The sequence below is a fragment of the Suricata suricatta genome, chromosome 14 (assembly GCF_006229205.1).
Source record: "Suricata suricatta isolate VVHF042 chromosome 14, meerkat_22Aug2017_6uvM2_HiC, whole genome shotgun sequence".
NCBI lineage: Eukaryota > Metazoa > Chordata > Mammalia > Carnivora > Herpestidae > Suricata > Suricata suricatta.
In genome coordinates, this window is record NC_043713.1 from 37,349,514 (window position 1) to 37,365,886 (window position 16,373).

General features: G+C 39.6%; 1 protein-coding gene across 3 annotated transcripts in view; it reads left to right on the top strand.

Moving 5' to 3' along the window:
* Nucleotides 1–2,652: 2,652 nt before the first annotated feature.
* NOL4 (nucleolar protein 4) overlaps nucleotides 2,653–16,373 on the top strand; it is a 401,348-nt gene continuing 387,627 nt past the window's right edge. The window contains exon 1 of one of the 3 annotated variants that reach the window (XM_029922697.1): nucleotides 2,653–3,600. In XM_029922697.1, the coding sequence (XP_029778557.1) occupies nucleotides 3,337–3,600 (264 nt within the window). In that variant the 5' untranslated portion in view covers nucleotides 2,653–3,336. Of the gene's footprint in view, nucleotides 3,601–4,522; nucleotides 4,579–16,373 lie in introns of those variants that run through there. The other 2 variants (XM_029922696.1, XM_029922698.1) reach the window with 2 other exon arrangements.

Consider the following 16,373-nt stretch of genomic DNA (forward strand, 5'->3'; position numbering starts at 1 on the left):
CAGTATATACTTACTAAGCATTTACTATGTGCATTGTTCATTGTGGTGGAGCAACTTAGAAAACAAGAAAATCTAAACTCTCAAGGGTCTTCTAGTCAAGATTCTATTTGAACAAACATACTCATGTGAAACTATAAATATTGGTTGAGGAGTGGTATAGACCATATGATCTGAAACAATGTTTTCCAAACTATAGGTTGCAAGGTATCCTTTGCTGCTTTATAAATTTATTGGTTAGGACCATTTATTGAGTTACTACTATTACCAACTAGTAGTAATAGTAATAATAATAATGATAATAAGAGAAAATGGGGTAAATATCAGTGTGTATTCCATTCAAAATATATTTTTTCATAACATTTTTGGAGGATAGATGTATGAACGCACTGTTTGTCAATGTAACGTATATGCCTTACTATGCGACAAGGTTTAAAAAAATGGTTGAAGACACTTATCTAGAGGAGCATAGAGACGACTATTTTAACTTGTGTAGTCAAGGAAAGAAGACTTTATAGATCTGAAAGTACTTGAATGAGGTTTAGAGGAGATGAGGTGACTTTTTCAGATGAAAGAGCTACCAAAAAGAATTCTAAAATTGTGAATTAAGTTATAACCATAAGAAAAAGTGAACTCCATAGAACCAGCTTACTCTTGAATGGATGGCCACCCTAGGATCAACGATACTTCCAGAATCTTCTAGGAAATATTTAACTAACATACAACACAATCTAGATCTCCCAACTTGGAATTACCATCTATCTCTGATGCCACAAGATAAACTTTTGATAGTGTTCCTGTGAGGTATAACATACAAGAGTGATTCAAAATATGCTTCTGTCCAATGGCTTATTCCACATATCTATTTAAGGTACTAAAAAAACGTTTTTAATGTGAAAGGTCTAAGATGAATACATGATTTAAAGTGTTTTTTCCTCCCTGCCAACGCCCCCTCCCCATTAGATCCACTTGTGACTTCTATTAGGCAGTGGACTCTGAGCTCTACTGGTCTAATATTTACTGAGCAAAAATTCAAGGACTCAGGACAACTGATTTATTTTAGCATTTTGTTTTTAATACAAAAGAAAGAAATAAAAAGAATAAAAGCAGTCAGGGTGGCCTCTAGAGAAGGGTAGCTGTTGTTGCAGGAATCTTGCAAGTTAATGAGAATTCACCAGGGACTCAAGAGCGACTGAGAGGGGAGAAAGGAGGAGATGGGGGGGGGGGGGATAAAAAACTCTTCCTTTGCAGCTGGCCCTCTCCCTCATTTGTTGCTCCAATAAGCAGTAATTAGGTCCTGAGCTAATGGTGTCAGCTGATCTGCTGTTTTTAGGCTAGACCCAGAGGAATCTCCATGGAAACCCTGCTGGAGTCGTCCCCCCACCTGGATGCTGAGTGCTCCTTTCCGCCACCTGGCTGCCGCCGCGCCCGCTGCTACCTCCTCCTGCCTCTAACCTGCAGCCTGCAGCATGCGCACTGCCCCCGGGATCCCTAAATGGGACAATTCTGCCCGTGACGTCAGCGCCCAGCCGTCTCCACAGAAACTTTTGTCCCATTGGCCAATCAGAGAGCTTGGAAGGGGCCGGGGGGGGGGGGGGGGGGGGGGGGGGGGGGGGGGGGTGGGGGTGAGGGGAGAGGCGAGAGGTTTAGTGTGTGGAGCTGCTCGCGCTCCGCCCGGGCTGTCAGTCCCGGCTCCAGCCGCCGCGAGACCTTCCCGGAGACGCGCGCACACACAGCGCACCCCCCGCACCGCGCACACCCTCGCTCCCTTGCTCACACACACACGCACGCACTCAGCCTGGCCGAGCGGGAGCCACTGACCATTTTGCAAGTGCCGGGACCAGCTGCGGCGCAGTGGGTACAAACACTCAGCGTTCCCACCCGGGGCTTTCGCCTTGGAGACGACGACGAGGGGCGAAGGTGGGCTAGGACGCGGACCAGGCGCGGGGCACTGGCCGGGCCGCCTCCCGGGACGGGCGCGGGCCTCCGCAGAGAGTAGAATAAAGAGGAGCGGCCGCAACCGCACGCAGCGCGAGGAGGATGGGAACTCCCCTATTTCCAGCTCTGTAACAAACGGGTGGAAATCCTGAATGGAGAAGCCGCTGACTTCATTTGCTTGAGAAAATCGTCCAGAGGAACTCATATTTGGCTACTCTGAGCAGTGGAGGGGTGTCCATGACGTGGCAGGGGGAAAATAGACATACGAAACCTCCTGTGTGTACTGCAAACTGTAACCAAGCAAGGGGAAAATAATTGCTCTGTATATTTTAATTTCATGCAAAGGGTTTTAAGCATCTGTATTATAAACTTACTTCTATGCCTTGTACCCAGTCCAGCAGAAACCAGAGGAGTCCTGTCTGGGGACCCCATCATTATCCCGGAGACCCGCCGCCAGCGGCCTGCCTTCGTTTACCCACATCCCCCTGGAGCGGATATCTGTTTGGGGTATCACAGTCTTTCCTATAGAACTATGGCCAAATATCCACGAATGTTTTGCTAATTCTGGGACTTAACTCCTGGAACCTACCTGCAGGGCTGGAATTTAGCCTAAAAGCATATGAAGAAATGACATTCTAAACCCTTTTTAAAAATACCTTAATGATTTCCTGTGTAGCAGGATTTGATAGGCTTAACAACATGACAGGTAAGAACTTTCTCTCTTTCTAGTCCCTTAATGCCCCACGAAGGCAAGGCCGAAGCGTAACGGGACCCTGGAGGAAGGAGAGCCCGGGGACCTGGGTGCCCTCCGGGGCTCACGGGCGCGCGGCCGGGCGGCCGATTTCGAGAGAAGCTCAGCCCTCGCTCCTGCACGGTGGGGCCAGCGGCCGGGGAAGCTTCTGGGGCGCGCGCGGGGAGGCGGCGCAGCGCTCCACCTGCCTTACCCGGGACACAGCCCCGGGGTGAGGCGTCCAGGGACCACCCCAAGTCAATATTGGGATTTTTAATAAACCAAGGAATGGGATTTTAATTATTTAAAACCCAGCTCCTCTGGGCCAGATGCTGTTGGGATGGCCCTACTCACACAATATTAAAGAGACCCATCACTAAGAGGACGAGAAAAGCGTCCGAGACCAGCGTCCGAGACATCCGTTGCAATTACGAATGAACCAGAGACTTGGTAGCACGGGGCATTGATTGCTGGTGCCCAACCGGACCCTCCTCCCCTCTCCCCATTCCTCCCGCCCGCACCCCGCCCCCCCCCTCACCCGAGGCAGGCTCTGGCGGCGGCCGGGACCTCGCGTCCCTACATCGTAGCCGGGGCCACGTTTTTCATGAGCCCGGGGTGAACAGGTGCGAAGTGCGCTGGGAGCATCCAGCCAAAGGCCGGGAGCCGGGAACATGGAGAGCGAGCGCGACATGTACCGCCAGTTCCAGGACTGGTGCCTCAGGACTTACGGGGACTCAGGCAAGACCAAGACGGTGACCCGTAAGAAATACGAGCGGATCGTCCAGCTCCTCAACGGCTCCGAGTCGAGCTCCACGGACAACGCCAAATTTAAATTCTGGGTCAAATCGAAGGGCTTCCAGCTGGGCCAGCCGGACGAGGTCCGCGGGGGCGGCGGCTGCGCCAAGCAAGTGCTCTACGTGCCGGTCAAGACCACGGTGAGTGACTCGCCTTCCTCTGTTATTTGTCTGCGGGAGCAGCCGGCGGGGAGGGGAGAGAGAGGGGGGAGAAAGGGGGAGTCGTGAGCCACCGTTGGCTCGTGTGCCCCCCACCTTTCTCAACCCCCCTCCCCAAGTCGTCCCCACTCGCATTAGCCAGGCGCGTTTCCCCCACGGCGGAGTCTTTGTGGTCCTTTATTTTAAAGCGGCAGCGCACCACCAGAGCTCGCCGCCCTCCACGCCTCCCAGGCTCCTGAACCCGCTCCTAGAGCTTCCATCCCCGGGTCGGGCGGCCTCCAGCGAGCGTCCTCGGGTTGGGCCATTGTCCCGTGTCCTTCGCCGGGCGCCTGGCGCGTGTCCCGCTTTCGCCACCGAGCATAAAGGCCACGCTGGAACCCCAGACGCACGCTCTGATAATAGACGATTCTGATCGATCGTCTACAGTGTCTCCTAATTGGCACAAAGCCCGATTGTGGCGCTGGTCAGAGCTGTGGGGTTTCCCCCCGCCCGGACACGATCCGGTTTTATTGTTAGACCGCAGCCTGGGAGACACGGGGCTATCCGATAACCTTGATCACTCCAGAGATCTTGCCACGACTGTTTAGATTGTAGATAAGGTCCGGGAGGTTTTTCCTCCCCGCCCCCCATTCCCTTCCTCACTTCCCCCTTTCACAAATAAAGCCGCCGCTACATGATGAACAACAAAGAGACATGGGTTTGGGCGCAATCAAATGGTATATGTGTTTGTTCCTCGTTCTGGGATAGCTCGAGTCTCAGGGCCACAAAGCTCTCTCTCAGCCCAGGAGCAGCAAGGTACGGGGCACTGGGAGCCTGGTGTATTTCAGCCTCACACGGCAGAAGGCTGTGAGGCTGGGGAGCGGCAGCAGCGTCAATTTCCTTTTTAAGAAGATAGGAACTGTGGGCTACAAGTAGGATTGCAGATCAGACCCATAAGACCTCTTTCTCCGTCATGGAACGGTGGGTACTCGCCTGGAGTAGGGGTGGGGGAGGGTATTTGGCATCCTTTGCATTTTTGCCTAGCTTTGGGGTTTCTTGAGCATTTGCTCCTGTTCCTATCCCCCCCCCCCCCCCAATTACTGGCAACTGTTTCCCGTGCAGTATTTCTGGAGGATGCTAGAAAGGAGATGTCTTGCAAGCTATTCTTCTGTCTCAAAAGGAGGTATATTCAATTGGAAATCTGTGCATGGAAGGTTTTTTAGAGGATTATTTGGAGGACTCGTTTAGATTTGGAAATCCAGTTAATGGTTTTCTGAGATTTCTGAGATTAATTAGGGGTAGTTTGAAGGAAGTGTATTTGGTTTGAACTTTATGTGGAAATTGGGAAACAGAAATAAAGGTGAAATAGAAACACACGTAAAAGTTCTGTTTTTTATTTTTATTTTTTTACAAAAAGTACTGTTGTTGGAATTTTCTGGGAGGTAGATCTTCAGATACAGCCTTCTCTTTGAACGTGGCATTGCTAAAGACAATGGTGAGATTACTGTCTTGCTTTACTAAATGATGAGAACTAGCTGGGTATGGATTAGAATTGAGTTTTATTTACATCTGGATGAGCCAGAAGTCTGTTGTAGACAATGAAGTGCTTTGATTCATTTGTATCAGAAGTAACTAACTTAACCTGATTTTTAAAAAATAATTTATTGCTAGATGAAGTAAATTAGAATTCAAAACGTAAGGATGCATTTTCCTTTGGGGAACACTGAGCTAATTGAATAAATGATCATGTAAAGTTTACCTGAATTTTTAATAATATTCTATACGGTTTTCATAACAATTGCTAGCTGGGAAGTTTGTCTTTCACTCCTTTTACATCAAAGTCAGCTTTCTCCATTTACCTGTCAGATAGCTTCACTTTGTGTATTGGTCCAATTTATACTTTGGTTATATCCACTATGTGTATAAACAGATGTGCCCTTTTAAAACATTAATTAAAAATTCTAAGTAACATAAATTGTGTCATGGCTATAGAGGCACTAAGATAAATATGGATGCCAGTAATTCAAACCAGAATTCACATGTTCAGATACCCATATTTTCATTCAAATATTTATGCAGAGTTGTTAAAAAACCATTGCTAAGACGTCTAATATAGAATAACAACTTCAGGGTTGATACTCAAGTAAAACATATTTCTCTTTTCAGTAAAGATTCCATATATTTGTGGGAGAAAATAATTCATCAGGTGATCTTCTTAGATAGTGGTTTCTATGTAGTAGTTAAGCTCTTTTTTCTTCATTCAAGCCTATTTTGAAATGTTGAAGAGGTTTTTAATTCATGAACTCTTCTATTGCGCTTTATGAAAATTTTATGCTGCTGCTCACATAGAATTTTAGGCTCCGCCTTCCCTGAAAGACAGCCAATCATCATTTCAACAAGTTAAAAAATAAATAAAAGGGTCCTCTTTTATCATGTGTTTCTCCGCATCTCAAATCGTTTCTTCCTTAATAAGTTTTTCCTTATAATAGCAGGAGTAAATTAACCAGAAAGACATTTCTTTTGTTAAAGTCAGAGGCTCATCTTGGTGAAATAAAGTATTGTTTTTGGAATATTCAAGGCTAGCTGTCTGAGGTTTGAGGGTTTGTGGCTAGCTTTGCTGTCGGAGAGAGAGATTTGTGCCTGATGTTGCAGTAACCCACTGCTGCTGGTAATTAGCCATCATTACTACCTTGAAAAGGGACAGAGAGAAGGGAAGAGGACCGGCTGGGCTAATTAACTGCTTGTGTTTAATGAAAGGAAAGGAGACTGATTGCAACTGGGAGGTCATCTCAGAACAGAGTGGACACAGCACATAGACTTAAGTGAAACAGGACTGTCTTTCAGTCTGAAAGAAGCTTGGTTTTACCTCTTTTCTTAAAAGAATAGCTGTAGCTCTGCAAATACTCTTTTCCCTAAAATCTAAATTTAATTGATGACAAACTCAAGTAAGTGGCAACAGACTTCAAATGAAAATGTAGAATCCTAGAAAGATAAACATGCCTTTTAACATTTGTCCTGGCCGCGCCCAAAGCTGAGGGGACCTATCTATCACTGTTGAGATTACTGTGGCTGAGGAGCCACTGTTTGGTCACCAAGCAACAACATCCTGCAAGTCAGCCGTTTTAGGTCTGGAGGAGGATCTGCGTGGGGGCCTGCACGCACGTGCACACACGTGTATGTCCATGCACGTGCAGTTTGTTGAGCATTGCATCTAAGTTTTGTTCACACCACCACCATTGTTTTTATGTGGTCTTTCACTAAAGATATCAGACATTTAGAAGAATGAAGTAAATAACTTAGAAACAGTTCTGAAAAACTGTCTGACATTGATTATAAAATGTTTCATCAGTTATTTTAAATTAGCGTTACTATGGCTACTCTGTTTTACATTTTTGATAGTCGCAGTTTAGTTTGGTTTTAGAAGCTTTCCATCTCGATTGACATTTTGTTTTTGGCCACAATTAGTTGAAACATCATACTTGTAATTCAAACTACCAAAACACATTTTACAGATACCACTTGGTAGTATGAAAGATAAACTTAGGAAATAAGCAGAAAATTCATTATTTTGCTATTCATATTAGATTAATGCATTATTGTGTGTTTTTTAAAGGCCCACCACACTGTATAAAACAGGCAATTTGGTAAACTCCCATTTTAATTTGTTTATCAGTCTTAAGCAAACAAAGCAATGAATATCCAATTATGTGAGTAATGCTTTGTTTGTTTGTTTTACCTGATATGTATATGTAGGAATGGACACTTAGATCCAATTTTTGCTTTTTGTGTATTTTTTCTGTGTATGTGTCCCACTAGGGAACATAAAATGAATTTTTATCCAGAAAGGAAAATGTATTATCTTTAGTTATGTCATTTTAACATGATGATGTATTCAGTCTTGCAATCTGTAGGCTCAGCTTTCATATTGTTCTTGCTGTGTATACTAATTGATTACTATATACTGATTAGAATGAATATTCATGGACTCCTTAATGAATAGTTACTGCTTTCTTAGTTCTCTAACTATGGCTTGGGTTACAAATTCTCTACGCTCTGTCAAGAGTGAAGGAAATAATTCCTCATAGGGTGTTCATGTACATTGCTATCAGGCCTAACTTTACTCCCGAGGCACACATTGTATATATTAGGACTTGATCTCAAATTTGCTGCAGAAATTCCAGAAAACAAAACTGAGGAGCATGCTAGCCACACATTATATCTCGGACACAGACAAATCATGATAATAGTAATTAAGATATAAACAGTTTTGCTTAGCTCGTATACTTTGAAGACAGGCATTGCTGTTGATAACCAGTGCATTTTTCTCGTCATTCCAGCATTTTGGAAAGCTCTGTAGCATAGGTCTTTGGAGGTCAAATAGATCCCAAGTACGAGTCTCAGCAATGTGGCTTAGGAACTAGTGGCTCCTCGAGAGTTGTGAGGAATAACTCATCTACGTCAAATCCCTAGCACAGTGCCAGTTACGGCTGTCAGGAATAGTGGGTACACCCTTAGAAGAAACCAGGATAGCATGAATATTTAGGGACAAGGGCTTGTAGAGATAACTCCTTTGAACTTATGGAGGAAATCAGACTGTGTTAATATATGAAGACTGTCCCCCACACATATTTCCTATGATACCAGATACCAGATCTTGACTTTTCCATTGGTTCTTCCCTGTCTTGTTAAAAAGTATAGTGGGCGGAGGGGAGAGGGATGAGACTCAGCCCTCGTTTATTTTCCCTCTGTAACCCTCCTGACCAGCTGAGATTGTACTTCTCAAGATTTTACACTCTAGATATCATTCATGGGAGAGATGAAGAAGCAAATACAGGGATGTGGCAGAACTTCTGAGAATTTCAATCTCCTGTCAAGATTATAAAGACCTTTCACTAATAGCTGGTGTATTTTTACAACACGTTATAGAATATAAAGTGAATCTGCTGTGTTTTAGGTTAAAGTCATTTTTGATAGTCCTGGGATAACGAGATAAAATAAGTGTCATGAACAGCAATAGATGGCAGGAAACATGGTAGAGTGGGCCGGGTATAGATTTTAGAGCAAGATTTAAATCCTGATTTGACACTTTTGATAGTTGTAAGTAAGCAGAAGTTTCTTAACTAGGGACACTGTTTCCTCTTTGTAAATGCCAGTAATAATACTTGCCTAACTGCTTTTGGATAAGAATTAATAATAATAATTCATAAACATATAGCATATGCAGTATGTCTGGCACATAATAAATGCTAATAAAATAGAAGCTGTTCTAAGTATCACCAAGAAAGCAAGGACACCATGATGCAATTATAACTAGTATATGTTATAAACTCAAAATTGCACTGCCACATGGAGTTAAAATACATCTATATGAATGTATAAGTATTCAGATATTTATTTTTTAGAAAACAAAAATGACTTTGTAAAAGTGATATATTTTCAATATTTAAAAAAATCTATGTGAAAAAGGAAAGAAATTGTAAGCCACATTAAATCCCTTCATTAAGATTTAGCCACAATTAGCTAATTATAAGCGTCATTATGGATGTCTGTCTAAATATATATTCCAAAAGAAGATTAGAGATAGTGATTGATTGATACACTGATTGACATGGACAGGCAGAAATAATTTTCCAAAACTGGGATGATAATTTTATGCTAATTTAAGGAAGAAGCATAAAACATAATATCAAAATGTAACAAAAGAAAAAAGAAAAACATAAAATTCAAAAAATTGCTCATAGAGAAATGCTTCTCAGAGGTAGTTTTCCTGAGGTTAAGAGAAAACATTATGAAAAACTTGAAGAGATGGAACTCCATTCATTTTTTTCAACAACAGATTTCAATTTCATTCTTATCATTGACTTTCTCCAATGGTAGATGAAGACTAAGCCTATTTCACTTCTTGTCAGTTTTGTTACATTTATTATATTGCTTGTATTTATTACATATAATGTTACATTTATTATAATTATATATTTTGTTGTATTATGTTCATTATATCATATTATGTACTATATTTGGTTTTGTTGTTAAGGTGTTTTATGGTATATCATTTGGTTGTCACAATTGTTTTTCCTTTGGTACATTTAAATGTTTATTCTTTGCTTTTTTTCACCCCCCCCCTGAATTCTTTGATTGGATTCATCACTTGGTTGGCTACAATTCCTGGTCATTTTTCTTTTTCTAAGGAAAAGAATATGTATTCTATTATTTGAGGTTTGTATGCGATTAAAAATATTTGTCTTTTGCCTTTATAACTAAAGAACAACTTAACTAGGAGTGATTTTTTTATTTCACTTTTGCCACCAGAACATTGTTGATGATGTGTTTGTTCTGTAAAATCCTAAGGCAAACATGTTTTTCCAAAGTTCATGGATTATTTACTTCTTTATCCTTGAAATGAAGTAATTTCCCTGGGATATATTTTGAATTCCTTTTCTCCCTGAGTAATTACATTCATGTCCACGGCTTCAGTTGCGTTTGTTTTGGTGACTTGATGCATCATCTTCTGAGGTTCAGATCTGTATTTCACGATTTCTACTGGATGTTTCTACCAGGATATCCCAAAGCACCTCAAACTGAACATAACCCAAAGGACTTTTTCTTCTCTCCATTCCTTCATCTTAGGCCTTCCCAGCTGATACCTTTTTTCTTTTGTATTATCATTTTAAATAATTATACTGAAATATAATACGACAATGAGACTGAGTCCAGCTAAGCATTAAAATAGTGAACCTAATGAAATATTTGGTTCCCAGCAGACATGACAGTGCATAAATCGTTCATTATAATTTCAGGGTGGCAAACAGAAATTAAAATGATTTGAAGCCATGCAATAATTTGAAAAACTTAGAAAAAGTTATTAGTACTGTACGTTGGAAGAGGAACAGGAAAAAAGGTAAATTCAATACAATTTTATGATTTCCCTAAGCTGATATAGCAAAGTTGTATGAAAAAGCATTTACTATTTGGCCTTTCTATTTTACAACTGAGTATAGCATTTAATATTACATTGTGAATTTAGAGAACAGCAGAAATGCAGCAAATGGTACATTTTTTTAGGTACCTAAAAAAATGTACCTGTATTTCTCTTCTTTGTTTAGAAACTGAAAGCACTAAAATAATAGCTTGCCTATGAATCATCCAATGGGCACTCTGAAAAATGTAGAGCTACTTTTTATAATAATATTCCTGGGAATATGTTCCTTTTTTCCCCCTGCTTCCCTGTTTACAGTTTATTAGAGTCATTCTGCCATTTATGTCCACTACTTGGTGCACAGCAAATGCTGCTTTAAAAAAACAGTATTGAATAAATGAAGGCATCAATATTAGTTGTAATCCATGCTTATTTTTTAAGGATTCTATTTTTCTTCAATTAAGTAATAATTGACAGACAATACCATAGGAGTTTCAGATGTACAACATAATGATTTGATATTTATGTACATCATAACATGGTCACCACCGTGTCTAGTTACCTGTCAGCACACAAAGTTGTTACAATATTATTGACTATGCTGTACACTACATCCCCATGTCTTATGTATCTTATAACTGGAAGATTGTACCTCTTAATCCCCTTGTCCTTTTCATCCGTCTCCCCATCTCCCTCTCCTCTGTCAACAATTCATTTGTTTTCTGTATCTGAGTCTCTTTCTGTTTTGATTTTTGGGCTTCCACATATAAGTTGAAGTCATACAGTATCTGTCTTTTTCTGATGTATCTCACTTAGCATAGTATCTTTTACGTCCATCCATGTTGGCGCAAGCAGCCAAGATTTTATTTTATTTTTTATCGCTAAGTTATATTGTATATTTATTGCACATCTTCTTTATCCATTTATCTATCAGTGGACAGTCAGGTTGCTTCCATACCTTGGTTATTGTAAATAATGGTGTGATGAACATAAGGATGCATGCATCTTTTTAAATAGGTGTTTTTTTAAAAAAATACCTACAGGTGGAATTGCTAGATTCTTGGATTCCATGGTATTTCTATTTTTACTTTTTTTTGAGGAACCTCTATACTGTTTTCCATAGTGGCTGCATAATTTACATTCCTACCAATAGCACATAAGGCTTCCCATTTCTCTATATCCTTGCCAACACTTGTTATTATTTGTCTTTTTGATACTAGCCTTTCCACCAGTGTGAGGTGATATTTCATTATGGTTTTAATTTATATTTCCTTGATGATTTTTAATTGGATTTTTTCATCAGTACTGAGTTCTTTATATATTTAAAATGTCATTTACAAATATCTTCTCCCATTCAGTAGATTGCCTTTTTGTTTTGTTGATGGTTTTCTTTGCTGTCCAAAGGTTTTTTAGTTTGATGTAGTGCCATTTGTATATTGTACTTTTGTAAAAAGTAAATGTCAGAAAGATTACTGCTTTTGTTTTCTTCTAGGAGTTTTCTGGTTTCAGGTCTTTTATTTAAGTTTTTAATACATTTTGAATTTATTTTTGTGTATGGTATAAGAAAGTGGTTCACTTTCATTGTTTTGCATGTAGCTGTTCAGTTTTCTCAACATCATTTATTGAAGACACTGTTTTTTTCCCCATTCTATATTCTTGTCTGTTTTGTTGTAGATTAATTGACCATAGAAGCATGAATTCACTTCTGGGCTCTCTGTTTTGTTCCATTGATCTACATGTCTGTTTTTGTGCCAGTCTTATCTGATTGGATTACTACAGTTTTGTGGTATAGTTTGGAATCCAGGAGAGTGATATCACTTTTTCTTTCTTTTTCTCAATTTTGCTTTAGCTATTTAGAGTCGTTCCTGGTTCCATGCAGATTTTAGGATTGTTTTTTTCTAGTTCTTTGAAAAAGACCATTGGTATTTTTTTGATAAACATTGCCTTGAACCTCTAGATTGCTTTGGGTAGTATGGACATCGTAACAATACTCATTTTTCCAAACTGTAAGCATGGAATAATTTTTCCATCGTTTGTGTTATCATCAGTTTCTTTCACCAGTGTCTTGTGGTTTTCAGAACCCAGATCTTTCACCTCCTTGGCTAAATGTGTTTCTAGGTATTTTATTCTTTTTGATGCAATCATAAATAGGATGGTTTTCTTAATCTCTTTCTGATAGTTTGTTATTAGTATATAGAAACAACAGATTTCTCTATATTGATTTTTATTCTGAAACTCTGCTGAATTCATCTATCCATTGGGATAGAGGTTGTAGGGTTTTCAGCATATGGTATCATGTCATTGGCAAATATTGATAGTTTTACTTCCTTTTTGTTATCTGATTTTTTTAAAGTTTATTTATTTATTTTGATAGCACACACGTAAGTGGGGAAAGAGCAGAGAGAAGGAGAGACAGAATCCAAAGCAGGCTACGTACCATCAGCACAGAGCCCAGTGTGGGCCTCGAACTCACAAACTGTGAGATCATGACCGAGCTGAGATCAAGAATCGGATGTGTAACCAACTGGGCCATCCAGACTCCCCCTCTTCTATTATTATTTTTTTTTATAATTTGGATAACTTTTATTTATTTTTATTATTTAATAGCAGTGGTTAGGACTTCCAGTACTATGTTGAATAAAAGTAGTGAGAGTGGGCATTTTTTTCTTGTTCTTGATCTTAGAGGAAAAGCTTTCAGCTTTTCCCCATTGAGTATGTTATCAGCTTTGTATTTTTTATATATGGCCTTTATTATTGAGGCATGTTCCCTCTTTACCAACTTTGCTGAGAATTTTTATCATAAGTGGATGTTGAATTTGTTTAAATGCTTTTTCTGCATCTCTTGAGATAATCACATGATTTTTAGCTTTCATTTTGTTAATGTGGTGTATCGTGTGGATTGATTTGCAGATCTGTACCATCCTTACATCCCTGGAATATATCCTACTTGGTCATGGTGTATGATCCTTTAAATACATTGTCGAATTTGGTTTGCTAGTAGTTTGTTGAAGATTTTTGTGTCTATCTTTATCAGAGATATCGGCCTATAATTTTCTTTTTTGTGGTGTGTCTTTCTGGTTTGTAAACCAGGGCAATGCTGGCCTCATAGAATTAGCTTGCAAGTATTCCTTCCTCTTTAATTTTTCTGGAGTTTGAGAAGCATATGTATTAACTATTCTTTGAATGTTTGGTAGAAAACACGTTGACTTATGCTTATGGGGAGTTTTGAGATTATTGATTCATTTTCATTACCAGTAACCAGTATGTTGAGATTTTATATTTCTTCCTGATTCAATCTTGAAATAATGTATGTGGCTAGGAATTTATTCATTTCTTTTAGGTTTTCCAAGTTTTTTGTTCTATAATTGTTCATAGTAGCCTCATAATTTTTTTTGTATTCTTGTGGTATCCATTACAACGTCTCCTTTTTCATTTCTGATTTTAATGGCCCTTTTTTTTCTTGATGAATTTTGCTGTAGGTTTATTAATTTTATCTTTTCTTTTGCTTCTCTTTTTAAATTTCTTTTCTCCGTGGATGGTAATACAACTTGATTATCTGTCCAAGGCAAAAATCAGCGGGACATTTTTTACTTCTCCCTTTTCCTCCCCTTTTATAGTCAGTACTCAATAGAATACTACTAACTCTATCAACTTAATAGCTCTTGAATCCATCATGTTCTTATCATACCATACCAAACAATATGGCCATTGAATGATAATTTGGTAATTTTCCCAAAACCATTGAAGGAAGGGGTTTGATCTCCAGTGCTTGAATAATGTGTGATGCATCCTTAGTGCTCAGTATTAATGGAATAAATGAAAAACATCCCAGCCTGACCACATGATGGGACTTTCTTACTTACCACTATGTAATAGCTAGTTTCATAGCTAGATCAGACACTTTTTTCACTAAATGTAATTAATTAATTAAAATTCTTTAAAAACACATAAAAAATGGGCATAACCATTTAAAAATTTTTAATGTTTATTTATTTTTGAGGGAGAGAGAGACAGAGACAGAGAATGTGAGTGGGGGAGTGGCAGAGAGTGGAAGACACAGAATTCCAAGCAGGCCACAGGCTCCAAGCTGTCAGGAGAGAGCCAGACATGGGACTCAAACCCACGAACCATGAGATTATAATAGAGGTCAAGTTGCATGCTTAACCAACTGAGGCACCCAGGCACCCCAATCATGACCATTTTTAATTTTAGAGTTTAAAAGTATTAAGTACAGTAGTATCTTGGTGGCTCAGTTGACTTTGAGTGTCCGACTTTGTCTCAGGTCATGATCTCTCATTTTGTGAGTTTGAGCCCTGCATCGGGCTCTATGCTGTCAGTGCAGAGCCTGCTTCAGATCCTTTGTCCCCCTCTCTCTCTCTCTTTCAAAATAAATATATTTTTTAAAAACTTTTTATTGTCAGGTTATGTAACATACAGTGTATCTATACAGTGTACTCTTGGCTTCAGGAGTAGATTCTCATGATTCATTGCTTACATACAACACTTGGTACTCATTCCAACAAGTGCCCCTCCTCAATGCCTATCACCTATTTTCCCCTCTCCCCCACTGCCCCATCAACCCTCAGTTTGTTCTTTGTTTTTAAGAGCCTCTTATGGTTTGCCTCCCTCTCTGTTTGAAACAGTTTTTCCCCTTCCCTTACCTCATGGTCTTCTATTAAGTTTTACAAACTCCACATATGAGTGAAAACATAAAAAGTATTAAGTGCAGAAATATTGTCATACAACAGATGTCCAGAACTTTTTTATATTGTAAAACTGAAACTCTGTACCCATTAAATAACAATTTCCCACCCCACCCTCTTCCTTCGATATTTCAGACCCTGGTAACCACCATTCTACTTTGTTTCTATGGATATGATTATGTTAGATACCTCTTATAAGTGGAATCCTACAGTATTTGTCCTTTTGTGATTGACTCATTTCACTTAGCAAAATGTCCTCAGAATTCATCCATGTTGTAGTATATGACAGGATTTCCTTCCTTTTTAACGCTGAATAATATGCCATTACACACACACACACACACACACACACACACACACACACACTACATTTTCTCCAACTACTCCCCTGTTGATGGGTAGTTGGGTTCCCTCAACCTTTTGGCTATCGTGAATAGTGCTACTATGAACATGAGTGTGCAAATACTCCTCAAGATCCTGTTTTCCATTCTTTTAGATATATATTCTTTTAGAATATAAGTCTTTTCTTTGAGATATAATTCTTTTTAGAAATCCCACAAGTGGGATTACTGGATTAGTTCTATTTTCAGTTCTTTTGAGAGACTATCATACTATTTTCCAAAGCAGTTGCACCATCTTGGAGTGCCACCAGCAATGCACAAGGGTGAGCACTCTTTAAGACTAGACACTGGTGACTTTGCTCCTCATCTAGGACTCTTCAGTGAATATACTTCTTCCTTAGGTGATGCAAGTATTGAATATAACTCCATTAATAACAATAATAATGCCTTACATTTATCATTTATCAAGTTCTTACTGTAGGTTAAGGATTGGGCTAATCACTTTAAGGAAAATATCCCCTTTACTTAAAGTTGGCGATAGTCCTATGCTTATTAATGCTTTTTATTACACACTTGAGAAAATTGTGGTTTAAGATAACTTTTTATTATATTATTTTTAATGTTTATTTATTTTGAGAGAGCACATGATACGCACATGAGTGGGGTTGGGGGGGATACAGAGAGAGAGAGAGAGAGAAAGATGAGAGAGAACCCCAAGCAGGCTCCATGTAGTTAGAGCAGAGAGATGTGGGTATCTATCCCATGAACTATAAGATCATGATCCAAGCTGAAATCAAGAGTTGGTCGCTTAACTGA